General features: G+C 36.0%; 1 protein-coding gene across 1 annotated transcript in view; it reads left to right on the forward strand.

Annotated features, from left to right (window-relative positions):
• The window catches only part of LOC139148861 (usherin-like), a 66,004-nt gene that overhangs the window by 19,818 nt on the left and 23,943 nt on the right, over window positions 1–22,243 (forward strand). Inside the window, 32 exon segments of the mRNA XM_070720290.1 lie at window positions 749–1,042; window positions 1,388–1,657; window positions 1,870–2,036; window positions 2,257–2,401; window positions 2,968–3,195; window positions 3,579–3,857; window positions 4,652–4,942; window positions 5,274–5,428; window positions 5,943–6,207; window positions 6,836–7,042; window positions 7,579–7,659; window positions 8,440–8,631; window positions 9,039–9,149; window positions 10,784–10,987; window positions 12,265–12,554; window positions 13,006–13,153; window positions 13,578–13,892; window positions 14,376–14,555; window positions 14,754–14,807; window positions 14,810–14,903; window positions 15,055–15,197; window positions 15,576–15,712; window positions 16,024–16,159; window positions 17,175–17,471; window positions 17,882–18,079; window positions 18,611–18,826; window positions 19,073–19,318; window positions 19,822–20,034; window positions 20,288–20,490; window positions 20,814–21,022; window positions 21,413–21,512; window positions 21,865–22,144. Coding sequence (XP_070576391.1) covers window positions 749–1,042; window positions 1,388–1,657; window positions 1,870–2,036; window positions 2,257–2,401; window positions 2,968–3,195; window positions 3,579–3,857; window positions 4,652–4,942; window positions 5,274–5,428; window positions 5,943–6,207; window positions 6,836–7,042; window positions 7,579–7,659; window positions 8,440–8,631; window positions 9,039–9,149; window positions 10,784–10,987; window positions 12,265–12,554; window positions 13,006–13,153; window positions 13,578–13,892; window positions 14,376–14,555; window positions 14,754–14,807; window positions 14,810–14,903; window positions 15,055–15,197; window positions 15,576–15,712; window positions 16,024–16,159; window positions 17,175–17,471; window positions 17,882–18,079; window positions 18,611–18,826; window positions 19,073–19,318; window positions 19,822–20,034; window positions 20,288–20,490; window positions 20,814–21,022; window positions 21,413–21,512; window positions 21,865–22,144 — 6,348 coding nt within the window.

Here is a 22,243-nt window from a genome sequence, read left to right on the forward strand (position 1 = left end):
AGCCTGTATTATATGCAGGGAGTGACATGAAGATAACATATTTCAGTAACACTTTGTCACATGATTTCTGCAAAGTCCTGATGTCAGAGTCACGCATGGCTTTTGCCATCAGTCATGGTATATATTTAGGATAGCAGTTTTGGTCACCAAAGATTTTGTGTTATGTGGACAGGGTGATAGTTGATATGGAGGGCAATGAAATGTACCTGTGAAAAATCAAAGGTCTGTGAATCTGGAAACATTGGTTGTTTGTGAGAGACTGAAGATTTGAACATACTGGATTTCTGTTTGATAATTTCTGTGTTACCAGCCAAAATGCTGGTTTATATGTAAACTTATGTCTCATACCCAACAGTAATGTATGGTATAGCTTGTCAATTACAGATAACTTGATCACTGAACAAAATTTTGAATTTACTTCACTCAACGTTCTTTACTGTGTACCAAAGCTACTCCAACTGTTTATGCATTATTAATATTGTATGCTGTTTTATGGTTGTGTATGAACTTTCTTTTCTGCAGCTACATTGGGAAAAATAAACCGTTGGTGAAATATGAAGTCTTCAACAAGAAGGATTACATAGCATTTTACACCACATCATTTCATTTCAAGCATATGTGTTGGATATTTCATTGTTGCCATGTTAAGTATTTCATATCAAAACTTGCAGCAGAAGTAACATGTCAAAAATTTCAGAGTGTCCATCATCCAGTGAATTTCAACATTTCATTCCATTGCTTTTCGCAGATGTAAAGAGTACCATCACACAATATCAGTTAACATCAGTATCGGTGAGTCAACCTGATCCACCAACCATACATTACACCGGCTTAAACACTTTCACGCAAGTCACAAACCTGGTGCCATTTACCAACTATACATTTACACTGAAAGTCTGCACTGACAGTGGGTGTGGTACCAACAATCCAGTCATTGTCATTACCCCTGAAGCTCCCCCAGAGATGCAATCACCACCCTCAGCAGTGCCACTGAGTTCAACTCAGATCTATTTGTCATGGCAACCACCGTTACTACCAAATGGTAAGTTCTCATTTTCCTTGTTCAGAAACTTGTTTTCAGTATCAAGTCAGCCACAACAGAAAAGTTCAACTTTACTTGTAGGCCCTAGAACATTCTAGTGGCTGTAGTTTGAATGGTTTTAATTATTTGTGGCGGTGGTACTATATTCAACTTTTGCTGAAAAATATCTTTAAATGTAGAGATGATAATGAAGTAGGCTTGTGTAACCAATAAATGTTGACCTGTTCCTTAAATTGATTGTTGTATCAACATCAGTTTTGTTAATAAAGTACTGTTATCATAGAAAGAGATCATTATTGTTATAAATGCTCCAACTGATTAAGTGAAATCACTGATATTCTACAGGTATCATCACCCACTATGAGTTGTTCATGAGAGGTCTGCCAGATTCTAATGGAATTCGAGATCCACAAGAGACACGCTTGTACTTCCCAGCTGGATGGTACAATCCCAGACCAACTGTGACACCGTTAGAAGACCCTATAGCACCACCAGCAACCAACTTTACAGCAACAAACCTTGATCCCTACACTGTCTATGAATTCAAGGTGACCTCTAGGAACAGTGCAGGAACAACAGAGAGCAGTTGGATTTCAGCCAGGACTTTGGAAGCAGGTAAGAGTTCAATGCAGTGAAATGTCAGACTTCATGTATGTTTAGAGTACCAATAAATTTTGAAAAATTTTATCTTTCAGTTCATAAACTTTGCCCAGTAGGTGCAGAAATGTTTGAACCTTTTAAAGCATTCCTTCTCCATATGGCATTGTTTCATAAAAACATTAAAGCTATTCTCACAGTCTCTGTTCATTTCTCCCTGTCTGTTACAGCACCACTGTCAATGCCAGCTCCTGTCATCAATCCTGTGTCAAGTAGTGCTCTCAATGTGACCTGGCAAAAACCAAGCAGTGACCAAAGTCAAGGTGAAATCACAGTGTATAATGTGTATGTCTTGAGAGAGAGTGATGATCCATTTGCACCACCTCAGTATGCACAGGTAAGTTGTAGGACACTAAAGCGCATTGGTCCATGATGTGTCAATTCTGGTTTAAATGTGATAAATACACTGTGACAATATCACATACAAATAACAGTAAATGCCCAAAAACTGATGAAAAGGGTATGGGCCTATGATTTTCTGAACTAAATGCACATTCAATAGTTTATCACTTGCTTGCAAAGGTAATTCACCAATTTGAAATGTCTTTGTATTCAAGTTGTTATACAGCGCATCTGGAAGTGAATTTTATTACATTGCTGATGGATTTGAAGCTTACAGTGAGCATGAATTCTACATTGAGGCTTGTAACACAGTAGCTTGTGTCAATAGTCCAACATCAAAGGGACAAACTTTACCTGCTGGTGAGTATCAGACATACTATAATTCCTTCATATCAAAATCAAATTAATTTACCTCATAAAATTTCACATATGGCATGAATGCATGCAAAATACTCATCGGCCACACTTCAGATTTGTTAAATAGGGAACATATAACAACTCATTTGTTCAAATGATGAAATTTGCACAAAACTTGTAGACTATTGGACTGATTTTCACAGGTTTCTTTTCCAAATCCCCCTGACTGATGGCTTTCAGGGCAAATTTCTCATTTTTGGCCAAATCATCTTTACTAAAGCTCTTATCTGGTAGCTTTCAAATTTGGTATGCAAGACTTCAAAATCATTGCTTATCAAATGAAAGCATGATGTTATAATCTGAACAACTCAAACTCACAAAAAGTACTATAATTTGTAATACAGTACTTGGGCAACATTCAACCGAAGAAGTTATACTGTCACAAACTTTTGATGTCAAACATTAGTGGATTAGTGGGTACTTATGAAAGCAGTAAGTGCTGCCAGTATTGGGCTTCAGTTTAAATACCAGTGGATAACTGATTGAAAATCATAAATTTATCTTATCAGCACCAAGTGAACAACCTGCTCCAACAGTTGAAGGTTTCAATTCTACTGTGATGTTTGTTGAATGGACTGCTCCTGAAGATCTGAATGGACCAGCACCAAGTTACAAATTACAACGTACTATGGCATCATTCAGCACACCGCCCCCTAGAGTCACTGCAGGGAGAAGATTTCCAGGAGCTGGTTACTACTTTTTCCAAAGTGATACAGTTCCATCATCATCATACACTGGTAAGTAAAAACTTCTCAGCTACTCTGCTTTCACAGAGATCTTACCATACAACACAAAACAATAAGGTTATACCGAAATGTAACAGTGTTAAAGATGAGACAGAAATTGGTTTCAAATTACTTGAAGTTCTTCAATAAGATCTTAATATTTGAATTTTGATCAGTAACATGTTGACCTTTTTCAAGACTTATTTTCTGATTTGAAATAATAATCACCGGGAAGTGATTGCTTAACAAAATGTATTGTGTTTTTAATACCTAGATTTCAATTTTATGAAAATGTTATGCATACAATCCTTATAATATATATATATATCAGCTTGAACCTTTGTACCCACTTCCATTTTGAATACTTATGCTTTCATTGTGATTTGATTCAATAGGAATTGAACTTGAGTTTAAAACTCAAAGAACAAGAATTGGTCAAGCTCCACTAGATGCACTGTTGCTATTTGCTGTCTCTGATGGCCAGCAAGAAGAATATATTGTACTGCAGCTTAGAGATGGACGCCCATGGTTCTTATTTGATCCCCAAGGTGGTGCTGTTGCCATAACAACCATCAATGACAATGGTAAGCTGTATGATGATGGTGAATGGCACAGTATCAAGGCATTGCGTACTGGCAACTATGGAACCATTACTGTGGATGGAATTTACACAGGTAAGGTAGAAAATCTATTTGTCATTTATTTTACATTGATCTTTTTCTAGTTTTAACTTGTATGTTGTGAAGCATCTGATTTATGCCTGAAACACTTCAAAAATATGAAAACTGGAATTCAAAAAGACTCAGCCTAAGAGCCTATATTTTGATGAATGGATAACTTATCAAATCATGGAATACTGATAGGCATTGAATGGATAACTTATCAAATCATGGAATACTGATAGGCATTGAATGGATAACTTATAAAATCATTTAAAACTTGTTGGAGGTAGTTTTAATGGAAGATCATTAAATATTGGTCTGGCCCTCAATAATTCAAGCTGGTTGTTGTGAATTGTTACACCTTGGGAAAATAAAACAGCATCTAGAAGTAAATGCATTACAGTTGCCATGTAACCTACAGCACATTTATGATGCATAAATGGATGATTTCATACAGAAAATCCAAGTTGCTCAAATATAAATAGTTTTAAGTCTCTTCAGAAATGTTCACTTATTTTTATTATTTCCTTTCTCTACACTGTTTGGGCACTAATGCTATGGTTACTTTATGAAGCATTTTAAGAGTAGATTCATTGACTGCAGTTGCAATGATTGCTCCTTTTGGTGGTTCTTTGTCATCATTGCTGTTGTGACTGCAGAGTTAGTTTACATGCACAGCATATCTGTCAGTGAATGTTGTCCAGTCAACAAATAAATTGTCAAGAATTATTTTAACTTTCCTCATAACAGAAACAAATTTTTAGTGAGATTTAATGTTTGTATACTGGTACTTGTTATTAATTTAGGATCTGGAGTGTCACCAACTTCATCCCAGGTCATTGGTGAAACAACAGGTGTATATGTTGGTGGTCTACCAGATGGTTTTGCAATAATTAGATCAGATTCTGGTAACACTGAAGTCATCCGTCAAGGTTTCCTAGGCTGTATGAGAAATGTTAGAATTGAGAAACAACATTTGCCGACAGAAGTGTGGGAGGATTTGGACTGGAATGCTGCTGTGTCAAGTTCTCATGTCTTTCCAACCATGGAGGGATGTCCAACTCAATTACAGAATGGTGTTCAGTTTCTTGGCCGAGGTAGGACAGATGTAACTCTTTCAAACCAATATAGTGTCATAGTGTCATGAAATATTACTAAGCTAGTTTTGTTAGGATAACTGTCATGATTGAATCAGTTTTTAAAGAGAGCAAAGCATCCCACAATCATTACCCGTAATATAGAAAATTTGAACATGACAAAAACTTATCAGAAATTCTTCCTTTCCCAAGTTGAGGCAGGTTTCCAAGTACATCACAGTTCAGAGTTCATGTCATTAAATTTTTACAACAAAAAAATCTGTGATGCAAATAAAGCATAATGATTGCTAACCATTGACTTTCTAACACAGATACATGGTGTTTATTGCAGGGTATGCTGCATTACCACAGGGTGTATTTACTGGGGGATTAAGTTTCTCAGTTATGTTTGATTTCCGAACTGAGCATAACTCAGGCACATTACTGGCCAGTACAGGCACTAGTGGTTCATTCATGCTCTGTGAATTGATTCAAGGCAGTATAAGAGTAAGTATTACTTTATGATAAAAACATAAACAAGAACACTATTAAAAATTGTAAGACTTTCTCATCGAACAACATTTCCAACATTTAATTTTATTTGTGGTAGGGCAATGTTATTTAATAAGACTCATACATTACCAGAACATAGTTGCTAACTTTTGCCACCTGAAGAATCAGTTTTTCGCTAAAAAGATCGAATTTAGCAATTTTTCATTCTCCAAATATGTGACAAATGATGTTCAGTAACTAATATGATAACATGGTGTCTGGTGAATGCTCAGTAGGTAGATCACATTGTTTCCAAAGGTCACTTATGGTGGGAAGTCTATTAAAGGACTTACATGTGCACCATATAGAACTACCATGTGATATATCAGTAGCAGAAACTGATTGCTAAGAGATTTAAAATTTGTAATTTGTATACATGGAAAAGATATATCAATAAGTGATGTACATTTATCTGCAAACATGACAGTGGTGATTTAAAAAGCATAATTTTAACTTGGTGTCTTGACAGTGGCAGATGTACTCAGGCAGCGGTGTTCCATCGATGATTACTTTACAAGTTACTGATGGAAGTCTGTGTAATGGGCAGTGGAACACTGTAACTTTGAGTAAAACACAAAATCAGATGTCAATCAGTGTATTGAATGGACCAAGCCAAGTGAACAATGTCAATACTGGTTACTTACAAATACTGTCAGAATTATATGTTGGTGGCGTGGCACAGCAATCAGATTCTGCCAGAATTTTGGCCAATGCCGGTGTGACAGTACAACCAGGTGTGTAAAACTATGGTGTTTTTAGTCTCTGCAGATGAAATCAGGGGGAAACTAAATGAGGAGGCCATTTTTCACATCAAGAACCATTGGGCAGAAGTGTGAACAAATCTCGTTTAAAGTTTGTGTAAAGACATGAAAATACTGTTACATACATATGTGTATCAATTTGTGTGTTTTATACAATGATCAATGAACCATGACATATTGTGCATGTTGTGTTGCAGCTTTATACAGGCTACATCTCAAGGTCCAGTACCTTGTAACCAAGTCATATCAGCAGCAGTGATCAACAGTAGCAGAGCACTTAGATAATCTTACACATTTGATTCTGTTACATTGTAACCATAGTAACATAGCTTATCAGTAATATTCAGCATTACTCAATCATGTGTTTTGTAGTTTCATAAGATTCAATGTCAAACAAATAGTTAACCAATGTTTATCAGCCTGCTATATGAGAATATTTGAATGAGTTGGAATGCTGTAAGATTTCTGCTCATTCATTCTATGCAGTAAATGTAGCGTTACTTTTGCTTAACTCTTGAAAAATAAAGAGGGATAAATGCATCGTACAATTGTTACAGTATTCTGTTAGCATTCTCTGATGTGAAATTCTGTTTTTCCTTAGGATTTGGTGGCTGTATGAGAAACCTACGTATAAACAGCGGCTCAACAATTGATTTCTTGAATCAAGTAACTGATATAATCAATGTAAATTTGGACGGTTGTCCACCCACCGTTACATCATCATCATCATGCATGACACCACAGATTGCTGTCATCTATGAAGGAATGGAGCTTTCATTTTATGATATGGGATTGGAAGTGTACACTGGTAAGTATCTCCTTCCCTCCCCTCCCCCCCCCCCCCCCCCCCCCCCCCCCCCCCCCCCCCCCCCCCCCCCCCCCACCACATCACTCTGGCCATCATGTTGCATGCTGTGCTTTAAATAAATACTTTTTCAGGAAAGTAAATTATAAAGGACTGAAACATCCGATGAATAAATTTCAAGAATTTCTCACTTTTCTTCTCAATGTTTCCCAGGGTAAGTGTTCCTCATCTGATGTGTTTGCCAATGTGATCCTATAAAGACCGTTCTGCTTGCTGAGAGATAGTGTTGAAGTCATGTGGTAGAGAGCTACATTTACAAAACTTTTCATGTTCATGATGACATAGGTCATGTTACAGATCATGTCAATGATACTGTAAGCTTTAATGTCCTGTACATAGCAGACGAATACACCATAAATTAGCAGTGAAAGCTATGACCAGATCATCCAAATGTCCTTTGACAACCTTAGAAGATCAAGGCTTGTATGAAGCTATTATCAAGAATCAGAAACCCTCACTTGTCTTTTCTTTTTTTATAGAGTACATTTATCGAGTTATTTCAAGTAACATTCAAGGTAGCAGCATCAGTGAGTGGGCAGTTGGTAGGACTAAGGAAGGAGGTAAGAGCTTTTATGTCTCTCTGCACTTGATGTAATGCAAAGAAGAAATGAAAGTGACTTCTGTCAATAAGCTGTTGTCATGGTAAAATATTAATCCTATTTTATTCCCATTTCTTGACAGGGTTTTATTTCTTTGGTTGTTCTTAATAATTTGTGAATCAAAACAACACTTTCCATTCTTGTCACAAACTAAGATATTTTGATCCTTTGTCTTTGATCATAAAGTGTCAGTCTTCAATTGTACACTGACTCATATCAAGTGTTTCTTGCTGTCTAGTTTTACTTTTTCACTTGTGCATGGTTGGTACAGTAAATCTATTTTCTATAAGTTATAAAGGGCAGTTTGATTCCATGGATACGTGTCAGACTCAATATGTTGTCAGGAACTTCTGCTGGCTGTATTCAATCAATCAATCAATCAATCAATCAGTCAGTCAATCGCTCAATCAATCAATCAATCAATCAATCAACCAATCAATCAATCAACCAATCAATCAATCAATCAGTCAGTCAATCGCTCAAATGGATTTGTGTAGTGCGAAACTCCAAAAGGCAGTCATGTTCAGTGTTGCTTTGAAGTTTCAGAGTTGTTGTCAGCATGCTCTACTAAACAAAAAAGTATTGATCTTCTTCTTAAAAGTATCAAGAGTGGGTGACTGGTGTACTCATAATTTTTGTATCGGCACACAATGTGTAAAGTATTCAAGGTATGAAACCATTCTTTGATCAATTTACCAATTTAATTCTTCAAAAAGACTATTTATTGTTTAATTGTTACAGCACCAACCGGTTTGTCAGCACCGACGGATCCTCAGTCTGTATCAGGATATGTAATTACTGTGAATTGGCAACAACCCAGTGGCAATACTGGAGTTATAACTCACTATGTTTTGACAGCGTACAACTTAGATAACCCAGTCCTTGATCCGGTTACATCTATCTATACAGACACATCACAAGTTGAATATACAGGTAGGCCTTGTTGGTTTTGAATATTTGAATACAGTGACAATGTTTCTGCATCAATCTGACAGTACAGTGTCCTCTATCAGTACCTTAAACTGCCTGCAGTGAAACACTTTACCAAAGCATTCATAGTGTCACAAAAAGTTCTGTCAATGTCTTTATCTTATACTGTTCTTTCAACTGAGATCAAACATCTGTTCCTGCAGGCTAGTTTTCCTCATAGTCTTAGAACACCCTATGTGGCTTTCTGTTCACAATGTTCTGTAAATTTATCAGATATTGACATTTAATGATTTAGTCAGAATATTTAAACACTAGTCAAAGGGAGCTTTTTAACGTTTATCATCTTTATTTGGATACACAGCATGGTACTGTCTCATGAAGCACTAACTTATATTTATATTGGAATGCAGGTAACATTACTGGTGTGATACCATACAGCAATTATGGAGTGACAGTAACAGCATGTACATCTGATAGTTGTACAGAAAGTAGTGGTGTCAACATCCAGACTCGTCAAGAAGGTAATTAAAAGCTCAGTTTTTTAACGGCTCAGTACCTCATTATGTTGTTGCAAAGTTCTCCTATGGCAATTCTAGCTCTACATGACGCTGTCTTGATCAAGAAGTTTTTTATTTGAGCTCAGAAACCATGAAGTGAGAAAACAACTTGCAATATGCTAGGAGGCCAAGGGAGGATGCAGTAGTTGTAATTCTCTTGTTAATCTTGGATTGATGTCCAATGGAGCCTGAAGTCAAATTTTTAGTCATGATCATTTCCAGACTACAGTTGTTTTGGTAGAGCTTTATTTCAGTGTTACTTTGATTGACATGACTCAGTGTTACTTTGATTGACATGACTCAGTGTTACTTTGGTTGACATGACTCAGTGTTACTTTGATTGACATGACTCAGTGTTACTTTGATTGACATGACTCAGTGTTACTTTGATTGACATGACTCAGTGTTACTTTGATTGACATGACTCAGTGTTACTTTGATTGACATGACTCAGTGTTACTTTGATTGACATGACTCAGTGTTACTTTGATTGACATGACTCAGTGTTACTTTGATTGACATGACTCAGTGTTACTTTGATTGACATGACTCAGTGTTACTTTGATTGACATGACTCAGTGTTACTTTGACTCAGTGTTACTTTGATTGACATGACTCAGTGTTACTTTGATTGACATGACTCAGTGTTACTTTGATTGACATGACTCAGTGTTACTTTGATTGACATGACTCAGTGTTACTTTGATTGACATGACTCAGTGTTACTTTGATTGACATGACTCAGTGTTACTTTGATTGACATGACTCAGTGTTACTTTGATTGACATGACTCAGTGTTACTTTGATTGACATGACTCAGTGTTACTTTGATTGACATGACTCAGTGTTACTTTGATTGACATGACTCAGTGTTACTTTGATTGACATGACTCAGTGTTACTTTGATTGACATGACTCAGTGTTACTTTGATTGACATGACTCAGTGTTACTTTGATTGACATGACTCAGTGTTACTTTGATTGACATGACTCAGTGTTACTTTGATTGACATGACTCAGTGTTACTTTGATTGACATGACTCAGTGTTACTTTGATTGACATGACTCAGTGTTACTTTGATTGACATGACTCAGTGTTACTTTGATTGACATGACTCAGTGTTACTTTGATTGACATGACTCAGTGTTACTTTGATTGACATGACTCAGTGTTACTTTGATTGACATGACTCAGTGTTACTTTGATTGACATGACTCAGTGTTACTTTGATTGACATGACTCAGTGTTACTTTGATTGACATGACTCAGTGTTACTTTGATTGACATGACTCAGTGTTACTTTGATTGACATGACTCAGTGATACTTTGATTGACATGACTCAGTGTTACTTTGATTGACATGACTCAGTGTTACTTTGATTGACATGACTCAGTGTTACTTTGATTGACATGACTCAGTGTTACTTTGATTGACATGACTCAGTGTTACTTTGATTGACATGACTCAGTGTTACTTTGATTGACATGACTCAGTGTTACTTTGATTGACATGACTCAGTGATATAATTTTACAATATAAAGATTTCAGATCCTCCTCTGAGTGTTACATTTCCATTTATTTGTTCTTTTCTTGCAGCGCCCTCAGACGTACAGAGTCCTGTTGCAACAGAAAAATCACCAACATCATTGACACTTGGTTGGTCTGAACCAGGTCAGCCAAATGGAATAATAACAGGGTATGCACTGTACATGGATAGTCAGCTTATTTACAGTGGAAATGAAATGTCATATACACAGAGTGGTCTCAGCGTCTTCACAGCTTATCAGTTCAAACTTACAGGTCAGTTTCAATCTAAATATTACACAACATTGTTCATGCTTGTTGGAAAATCATGTATTGCCAATGAAACAAAGCATAATCAAAGTTTATTTCGCTTTAACTTAATTTGTGTTGCATTAAGTTTTACCCATATAGCTAAGTAATAAAGATATTTTGGTAAATAATTATCATATCTTTGAGCAAGAGTTGAATTTTTTTATGTAGAAAGTCACGTTTCTCCCACAGTGTTGAGTTCCTACATCAGTTTTCCAAAACCATTTTGCACCACATGAGAAGATATTAAGCAAAGAGCAAGTTTAATTTGTGATTGAAAAAAAGATACTCAGAAAGAATAATGGATAATCACACATGGGCCTTAGAATTTATGACCAAGAATGGATTCATTTACTAGGCAAATAACAGTGATGCTGTTCGTATTTCAATATTTCAGAATAACTCTGTATTCCTCAAGACATAACAACAAATCTACTCTTTTCTATCAGTTAACATGCACAGTTTGATAGAACTAGGAAATTCCTTGATTAAGCAGGACCAAAACATTAATTTTGAGCATCATTCAGACAAAAGATGTGATCAAAATGTAGCGTAATGATTTTTTGTATTTTGCAAAGAATGTGTGTATCTTCGATTCTTTCAAGGATTTCCCAATGATTTTTCAGTGTCTGTTAATGTATTTCAATGATGTTCCAATGTCTGTCAATGCATTTCAATTACAATGATTTCTCCATGTCCATTTGTATTTCAATGATTTCCCCATGTCTGTTAATGCATTTCAATGATTTCCCCATGTCTGTTAATGCATTTCAATGATTTCCCCATGTCTGTTAATGCATTTCAATGATTTCCCCATGTCTGTTAATGCATTTCAATGATTTCCCCATGTCTGTTAATGCATTTCAATGATTTCCCCATGTCTGTTAATGCATTTCAATGATTTCCCCATGTCTGTTAATGCATTTCAATGATTTCCCCATGTCTGTTAATGCATTTCAGTCATTTCCCCATGTCTGTTAATGCATTTCAGTCATTTCCTCATTTCTGTCAATGTATTTCAATGACAATGATTTCCCCATGCCCGTTTATATATTTCAATGATTTCCCCATGTCTATAAATGTATTTCAATGATGCCCAAATGTCTATAATGTATCTCAATCATACCCCAAGGTCTGTTAATGTATTTCAATGATTTCCCAATGCTTGTTAATGTATTTCAATGATTCCCCATTGTTTGTTAATGTATATCAATGATTTCCCAATGTCTATTGATATATTTCAGCCTGTACACTAGTTGGTTGTTCAGATAGTCCTACAGTCTCCATATCAACAAGTCAGCTTCCGCCAACATCCATTGAAGCGCCGAGTCTCTTTGTTGAAGGTCCACGGACAATTGAAGTTCAATGGAGAGCACCAAGTCAAATGAATGGTGTACTTGATAGCTATGTGATCTATGTATCAACAGATGCCACTCTATTAGGTGATGTGATGTATAATTCAACTGCAATTGTTATAACTCAGTACACTCTACAGGATCTTGTTCCAGGAACAACCTACTTCATCAGAATTTCTGTAAGTCACTTTCCTCATTTGTTTTACTTTACTTCTGCATGTAAGAAATTCCGTTGAAATTTCAAAAGATTTAAAATGGTCTCTTCAGAAAGTAAATATCTTGAATGAGCATGATTTTTACGTGTAATAATGACCAGCTTATCATTTTTAAACTTGGTGGCTCAAATCTACCAATTCACAATGTTGCTAATAATAGGGTCCCAGCACAGTTTAACCCATTCACTATCATGGTTTGGCCCAAACTCATTATTATCGATGGCGAGTTTGGACCTGGTTACAGGGAATTAGGGGTGAACAGGTTAAGGTTATTGGTTATGGTCTGTATAGCTTTACTGACTTGATCTCCAATCTGATGTACATGTCAGAGCAAAGTTGGCTGAGAAAGTTCAATGCCAAGATCTTTTCTTCGTTTACATGTCTAAACCAGTAACACATTTCACTTCTGTTGAAGGCATGCACTCCTGGTGGATGTGTGACCAGTAGTGCCAGCACTGCTACAACTGTAGAAGATACTCCAGAAGGTGTACCAGCTCCCACAGTCATACCACTATCTCCATATTCTCTCTTTGTGTCATGGACATCACCAGATACTCCTAACGGTAAGTGATATCTTCAGGTTTTGTTCAAATATGCTGCTTACATTTGAGTCAATTTTTGGTTTAGGTTCTAATGCATAATAGTTGTTTGTCATGCATACAATATACCAGTATATTCCCATCATTTGTTACTTTGCAATGACAGTTTTATTATCAAAATGGTAACTTTATCGTTATCACAGTGGTCATGTGTACATCATTGGTCTCCACTCTACAGATTATCTTGAATTTTTCCACCTGCTCACAGGTAACAGCAATCTAGAAAATTTGCAGATAAATTATGAATATCTGCTGATTGAGTTAACTTTGGAGTAGCTGAGAAAATGTGTACATTGGTTTTTGAAATCAAGTTTATTTTCATTTCAGGTATGTAGCCCATATATAAAGGTAATTTTTTAGACATTTATGATTACATTTTAATTTTCAGGGGAAATAACCAGGTATTCATTGTATCAGAATGGTGTTGTGGTATTGACTGGTTTATCTACAAGTTACACTGCTACTGGTCTTACCCCATGGAGTCTTCATACATACCGTGTTGAAGCCTGTACTAATCAAGGATGTACAGTTGGACCAGCCACAGAAACACGTACAGAAGAGGCTCCTCCAGTTGGCACAGTGACTCTGTCTGTCAATATCATTGATTCAGACAGAGTAAGTGCAATATGGTCATCACCAAGCCAACCAAACGGACTAATCATCTATGAAGTACTCTTCACTGGGTTGTTCTACTTATCACCAGGTACATCTGTCACATCACATTATTTTGGCTGTTGTAGCATTGGTTACATCTTTGAACAACTTTCTGATCAATGTATGAATAGAACTGGCATGTTCATGCTACATCTGACTCAAGTAATTTGTTAAGAACCTTACAAGTTACACATAAAGGGTTTTTTGCTTATTGGCTTATTTGATTTGCTGTGTTAAGATTTGCAATATATCACAAAGTTGTCAGATCAAGATGAATTTGAGAGTTGTCCAGATGATCTTCAACCTCGCCATATAAACTATAGAGCATGAGTTTATTATATTGTCTTTGAATTTTTCATCGAGCTCCAGGTAATACTCACCAAAAGTACATTTGGTTTTGAAAACATGTACCTTAGCTCAGTATAAGGATGGATTGATTTTCCTTCCATGAACCATTGTAGAAGTGCATTATTCTATTAGATTGATTTTGCTTGGAATGATTGATACATGTATCTATCACTTACTTGAACAGAAACTGGTGACTACAGAACAGAATCAGAAACAAGAACTCTGTACAATGGAACTGATGCCAATACCCAAGTTGTGATCACTGGAATGTTGCCGTATACAAATTATTTAGTTCAAGTGAGAGCATACAACACAAAGGGATCTGTCTTAAGCAATGTACAAAGCATCAACATGCCAGCATCAGGTTAGTAATTGCATTGAAGTGTGGACAAGATTAAAAGCTTTACTCTTGTAATTGATTAATATAGAGATGGATTGAAGCTGAACAAAGATTAAAATCAGTGAACAAATGACTAAAAAACAAGACGTTCATTACAGCCAGTGTATCATTTATTTAGTGTTCAGCTTTTATGAGTTTTGATTCAATATTTTGCATCCCAAGGTCCTGATGGTGTGTCCCCTCCAAATCTGACACCAGTCAGTGCTACGGCAATTCAGTGACATGGCGACCACCAGCTAGAAACAATGCACCAGGACAACCAGTTTACCAAATCGTGTACAGACCAACAGAGAGACCAGATCAAGAACAAAGGTAAGCCAGTAGTCAGCCATTTGTCTTCAAAAAGAGTTAAACACCAATAATATCTTATTTACTCAACTGTTAGTGAGTAAATTGATTTCACATCCATTATGTAAAATCATGTCCATTTTGTGACTGTTTACACTATTTTTGCTTTTGACAGTCTGTTCAACAACCCAGTTAGTTCAACTAGTTACACCTTAACTGGTTTGACAGCATACACCCAGTACCAATTCAAACTTATAGTCAGCAATTCATTTGGACACACACAGAGTGATTGGGTCACAACCTACACTTTGGAAGACAGTGAGTATTAAGATCATCAAGATTAAGCTAAATGCTGATTATGTGACTAAACTGTACTACTGCTGATCCACAGTAGATTTTTATAGGCTTTGAAATAACACAGAGATCACAGATCTAGATTCAGTTGCTTTGACTCATGACCAGCTTTATGAATTCTATATGTGTATGTATCTGCATGTCTATCAATCTTTCCAAGGATGTAGACATTTTTTTCAAAAGGTGTCATCTTTTAACATCTGAAAGAAAAAAGTTGTCTTCTTTTAATGTATCAAAGTCACTGTCCAAAACTTTGTATCCTCTTTGTCGTTTGACTATACATTTGGAGGGCAAAGTCCCCTGAAGTGTTACAAAAACACAACGTTTTGTTTTGATTGGCAGAACCTGGAACTGTTGATCCTCCAATGGCACAGGTTCTTGGACCATTCAGTATATTAGTGATATGGTCAGAACCAGCAGAACCAAATGGAGTGATTCAAGAAATAAAGCTGTATGTCAGTGGTGCTCTCAGAATCAGTGTAAGTCAACTTATTGAAAAGAATTGAAGTGAGAAATGTAATAAAGAGGACATTTGAAAATATACCAGTGTAAATTAATTTGTGTCTAACTATTTTGTTTACTTGAAATGATGTACAAGCAAGATCATAAGTTACATGTTGTATCATATATACATACCAAATCAATGTCTCAGAATAGATTTCCTCATCTCCTCATATCTGTCATTTTTAGCTTATTTCTACATCTTCTGTAACTTTCAAGACATTTTGTTATAAATGTATACTAAATCTAATGATGTAATGGTAATATGTTCTTTCGCTTTTGTCCACAGTTACTGGGCAATGCTACAAGTTATGTTGTTGATGAACTGCAACCCAACAGAGGATATTATTTCAACATTGAAGTATGCAATTCCTTTGGATGTACAGCTAGTTCAAATTCTGCAGTGTACACCACCCAAGCAACAGGTATTAATAGCCTATCACTTTTCCTGTGTAACATTTTCTGTTGAAGGCCACACCAATGGGAATCAATGCTCTACCAAGTTTAATCCATTCATGTCTTTGTGTCAGAATTGCAATGACATTATATGCAGATACTTGATTGGGAAATGTTATGATGATGTTCAAGTGGGTGGAAATTATGTACTTGTATTGAGTTAATGTTCTACTTCCAAGTTCTGCAAATGTGATCAAGCTCACATTTTTCACAAACACAGAGAAAAAGCTTTCCAATTACTCACATAATTATGAATTACACCCAGCAGACCATTATACTTTTAACAATTATACTAAATTGTCACCAATCAGTGGCAATCACAAATTAAAATGTGCTGATTGACCACATTTTTATCTCAACCCATGAAAAGGTATCCTGCCTTCAAGAAATAGGCATGATGCAGTAATTTACCAACTGAGATAATGTGAAGCACCATTAGTCATACAATGTGCCCAAGTTTCTATACACTGGTATGAATGTACACCAATTGGTCCTGTCCTGTGTAATAGATCATGAAATATAAAATTTTATCTTGATTACTTTTTCATAATTTATAAATCAAATGCATAATTAGTTATGTTATCAGATCCCTCATTCCAAAGAGCACCAGATGAAATGTGATTTAATTTTACAACATATTCCTAATATGTCAAGTAAAAGAACAGTTTGTTTTGTCAGAATTATTTCATGGAAGATTTCTCTTAAGATTAAGAGAAGTAAAGTTTCTTGCTTTGTGTCTTTGATGACTGATATATACAAGTAGCTGTCAATCTTGAAAGGTTAAGAATATCATTTTTTTGTCTTACATGGTATTTCAATAAAGTGGTAATATAGCCTGTTGACTCTGTACATTGCAACAGCTCAAGCTCAATCCTGGCGTTACTTAGCCTCAATTCAAGTCAGCAACATGTTAATACAACATTCAGAGTGCCAAATAACTCTTCCCATATAACAAATAGTTTGTTGTGTGTATTTTATTAACAGCACCTAGTGGCCTTTCCCCACCCACACTGCTCTCAGAAACACCAACATCCATTCTGATCACATGGTCAGAACCACAGAACCCTAATGGTATCTTGCAAGGTTATGAGATAGAGCGCCGATTGCTTGGTTCTAGCACTGTAACAACAGTAACAATACTTGATGTATCAGCACAGAGAGTGTTTGTAGACCAATCTGCAGCTATCACTCCATACACAACTTATGAATACAGAGTCACTGCAAAGAGTAGTGCTGGCACTACATCTAGTGACTGGGCACAAATCACTACAAAACAAGCTCGTAAGTATCTCTTCCACTTTGCCAACAATGTAGGGCTAATGTGCAGCATCTCAGAAGCTGTTATCCAATTGGTTGGCTGTTATCATTGAATTATACACACAATAGACTCCCAAAGTTGCTGTGAATAGCGACCAATCAGAAATAACCTTCCAAGACAGCTGTACATCAGCAGATAATTCATGTTATATGCCACTTTCAGCCAGTTTGACAATGCATATGCCAAGTAACAGAAAGCAATAGCAGAAAAAACACTGCAAGATTTCAAAATCATGACAAAATGTACCCTAAGACACTAGTAAACAAGGATTTGGTTATTTTTTCCTTCATTTTCATGTTTTTTTTGATATGTTGTATTATCTGTGTGCCATGATTGGAAAAAACGCTGGCTATTAAAATCCATCTACTTGCAGCACCTGGAGGTCTCAGTACACCATCAGTTGAAGTCTTGGATAGTACGTCAATCCGCGTTGTTTGGCAAGCACCAGTACAACCAAATGGTCAAATCATTAGTTATACAATCAGGTTACCAAATCCAAGAATATTCATTGATAACATCACTGTGACAGAGTACATCGTGGATGACTTGATTCCCTACACTGAATATTCAAGTAAGTGTGGTTGGTGTAGTTGTTATGAAACAAATTTTGTAGATCATAAATGAAAGTTTTAAATTGAGGTAATCCAACGAAACAAAATTATTGCGTGACATTTATTTGTTTGTCACTTTATTTGTAAAACAGTTCATACCATACATAAAATATAGTTGTTTCCTACATGTAAAGCTTCTATCTTCATTCCTGGACTGTTATAGGAAAATAACTGCAACTTGATCACTCAGGTAATAAACAAAATATAAAATTGACATAGTCATGATATTTTAATTTGTGTCTATCACAATGGTACATCATTAGTTTGTAGTCAAACATAAAAAAGGCAATTTCATTTGAGCCATGAGATCCAACATACCACTTACCATTTTCTGCACACACACACATTTAAGCCTTTGTCTGTCCATGTGACTGTTGATAGGGTTATCACAATAAGACACCCTTCAAGGAAATTCAATGAACAGTACTTCAAATCAGTGCTCTCGCTTTCCAATTTCTAACAATGACATGAAATATTGTATATCTGTGCAGTAACTGTTCAGGCCTGTACGGGAGGTGGATGCAGTGAAAGTAATCCTGTTGATATCAGAACAGATGCTGACTTACCAGCTGGAATAGAACCACCAGAAGTCCGTGCAATCACGCAGAATTACATTTCAGTTCTTTGGTCACCTCCGAGCAGACCAAATGGACCCAATATCAGATATGAGTTATCAAGGATGAAAATCAGACAACCATTGGCCACAGGTAAGAAATGACAAATTGACTGTGACCAGGGAATGCTGGTCACTTACCACTTTCTCTGTTTACAATTCCTGATGAAATTGAAATATATGATTTTTCTGAATTCAGAAAACTATGCGTTTTCTCTTGATTATCCAACACCAATGCCAGTATCAATTTCCCATTGAATGCTGCTGACTGTGTTCATCTTCAATGAATTTTATAGCAGCCTCAGTATATCAACGTCAGATTTTTCATTTCCAATTGCAGGTCCGGTATTTGGAATTGGATTTTGGGAACTTGTCTATTCTGGAGTAGACACAGCATATCAAGACCTAGGATTATCTGTGTACACCACATATCAATACAGTGTAACCGTATACAACAGCTTTGGTCAACTTACATCAGTACCATCTGAGGAAGTCACCACATTGGCTGGAATGCCAACTGTACCCGGTTCACTGACAGCTACTACCGTGGATCATACCTCAATCTATCTGCAGTGGACTACACCAAGTAAGTTTCATGATGAAGTCATTAATCCTCTAATCTCTCCTCAAATACATTATTGAGAATTTGTATATCTATGGTAATGATTTCAATGAGTTTTCAGAATACTAGGATACTGTGGTTTTGTTTGGATTAAGCTTGGCTGTGTGTGTGTATGGTGATGGTCTAATTTTCGTAGATTATCAACAAGATCAGTTGAAGAGCTCTGTTATCAACCCATGAAATTCCAATAAATGGGTCCTTGAATTGTTTTTAAAATCATAAAAATTGTGCTTTCTTCATTAAATATGGTAACCAGGTAAACTAATCATTGTTTCAGACATGAATAAAGGGTATCAAAACTGTAGTCTTGATCAACAATCACACCTGTGAAAATTGTTCTAATCAACAACTCTGCATTGCAGAAGAATATTGAAGTAAATTGCTTAATATTTAGATGTAGGTTGTATAAAGTACATGTCTATTAGATAATGTGTACCAATGGAGATTGCTAAAAACTTGAATTTCAGGTGAGGAAGACTTACAAGGAAGAGTGATGCAGTTTGTAATATCATACAGCAATTCACCTGGTATCTTCCAATATGAGAGCTATCCACCACATATTGAGAATGCTACAATTTCCAATCTGACACCAAACTCCTACTATGAATTCAGACTGACCATTGACAATGGAGCTTACAACATTACAAGTGCACCAGCATTTGCAGAAACAGAAGATGGAGGTAAAGTATATCTAGATGCTTGACCAATATCACAACAGTAAAATTCTATAATTATAGTGGGTATCAATTATTTATTATTTATTATTGGCTTAAATGCTTAAACTTGCAAAAGTACAAGAACAGGACCATATACTGGTACAGAAAAATTCAATTTTTTGAGTCTCCTAAAACAAAATGTTGGTTGTGATAAACATTCATAGTGAGTTTGCCATTAGTTTCTTATTCTTTCTGTTCTTACATTTTTCTGTGACAGCTCCCAGTGGTTTTGCTGCACCTACTGTCTATTCTGTAAGCAGCACGTCATTCCGTGTAATATGGCAACCACCAAGTTCCCCAAATGGAGAAATTCTCTACTACAGAGTTTATCTGGATGATGTTGAACTTGCCAATGTGAACAATAATGTCAATTCATACCTTGTGGAAAATTTGGAACCATATACAGTTTACAAAGTCCAGGTAATGTGTTCCTTTGTTCGGTGTTCCTTCAGTAGAATCTAAGGACAATATTTTTGCATTCATCCAAAAAGCATTTTACCTGTCACCATTTTTGACAAATAAGGCAAGAAAATAATCCAAATTCATCAGGAATTCTAAGGCTTTCTGCCACATTAACTGCATTAAAATATTGTGATTTGTACTGTACAAAGTACAAAGGGATGGTGACACCATATGTATATCAGTCTATGAGGGGCTATGGTGCTGAACAGAAAACCTTGGTGTTTCATTGCAGCTGCTTTCCATTAGTATTTCATGGTTTCATGTTCTGATTTTACATTCAGGTTGAGATTTGTACAACATTTGGTTGCTTAATGAGTGAGATAACTCAGGCAACTACTCAAGAGTCGCCACCAGTGGGTGTAAGTTCTCCAACGGTACAAGCTTTAGGATCAGATTCTGTCTCTGTTGAATGGACTACACCATCACAACCAAATGGTATCATTACATCGTATGATATTTATAGAAGAACTCTGCTACCATGTGATTCTCAGTGAGTATTTGTAGGTTTTAATATCTGAGAAATAAAATGATAAAAAGACAGTAAAACATTTGTTAGATTGCACAAATGAAGCTCTGATCAGTTAACTTAGCCCAAGTTTATGTGGGTTTGTATGTTTTTCTTTACATTCTGCATGAGTGTCATGCTAAATTAATTGATGCATAATGTATCAACATTACAAATTTTTTTTCAATTTCAAACTGATCTCAGTTGACGCTTGCATGCAAATGTTTATCAGTGATATCCATTGTCACTGTTTTAAATTGCATTCTCTTTCACAAAATTGTTATTCAAGAATGTGAGAGCGATTCCATATTTAGACATGTACTGGATATTGTTTGTTTTTTGTGAAAATAAGTTGCAATATATTTGTGATTTCAGACGTGAAAATCCTGACCCATCAGATAGCAACAGTTGTTCCTATGTTCAGTGTAGGATAACAGAAAGTCTGTGTGGTTCTCAATGCTTCTCAGGAAACAAGGTAAAATCTCAAGTGTAGCATTTAGTTGTGATTCATCTTGGATTGATTTGGTAATATAGCTTTTGATCAACTTGAATGTTGAAATGAGAAAGCCCCTCTCATTTGTCACTGTAGTGAAACTTGTGAAGTCACAGAGGAAAACGGTAATGCAATATTCCTTTTTACAAACAGTAGGGATTTAAATTGAATTTATTCTACTTTTATTCTTTTGTGCTGCATACCAGATACTATTTGTAACCTTAGATTGAATTTTATTTTCCAGGAGGAAGTAGTCCATACATAAACCATGAAAAATTTGTCATTAATTTTAGCCTTTGACAAACAATACTCATTGATCTTTGAATTATGACAGGCTTGCTGTGATGGGACACTGTATGACTACATAGATGGCTATGAGTGTTGTGGTGATAATTACATCTCTCAGAGAAGTAGCAGTTCTGATGTGTGTTGTGGAGGAAAGTTCCATTCTTACCAAACTGATTACCAGTGTTGTAACGGTCAATATAGGCAGGTCTTATCGGGACATGTATGTTGTATCGATGCTGGACAAAACACAGCTATTGTTGGTGATGGCAATGCTTGCTGCAATGGAATTCCATATGACACCAATGGTGCACAAGTATGCTGTAGAGGTAAGTATATGTTACCAAAGCGTGCCTAGAATTTTTCACTCAACCTCTAGAATGGACAGTGTAGAGTGTTCGCACACGCATATCACTTTGTTTTGTGAT

Source organism: Ptychodera flava, chromosome 14, assembly GCF_041260155.1.
Source record: "Ptychodera flava strain L36383 chromosome 14, AS_Pfla_20210202, whole genome shotgun sequence".
Taxonomy (NCBI): domain Eukaryota; kingdom Metazoa; phylum Hemichordata; class Enteropneusta; family Ptychoderidae; genus Ptychodera; species Ptychodera flava.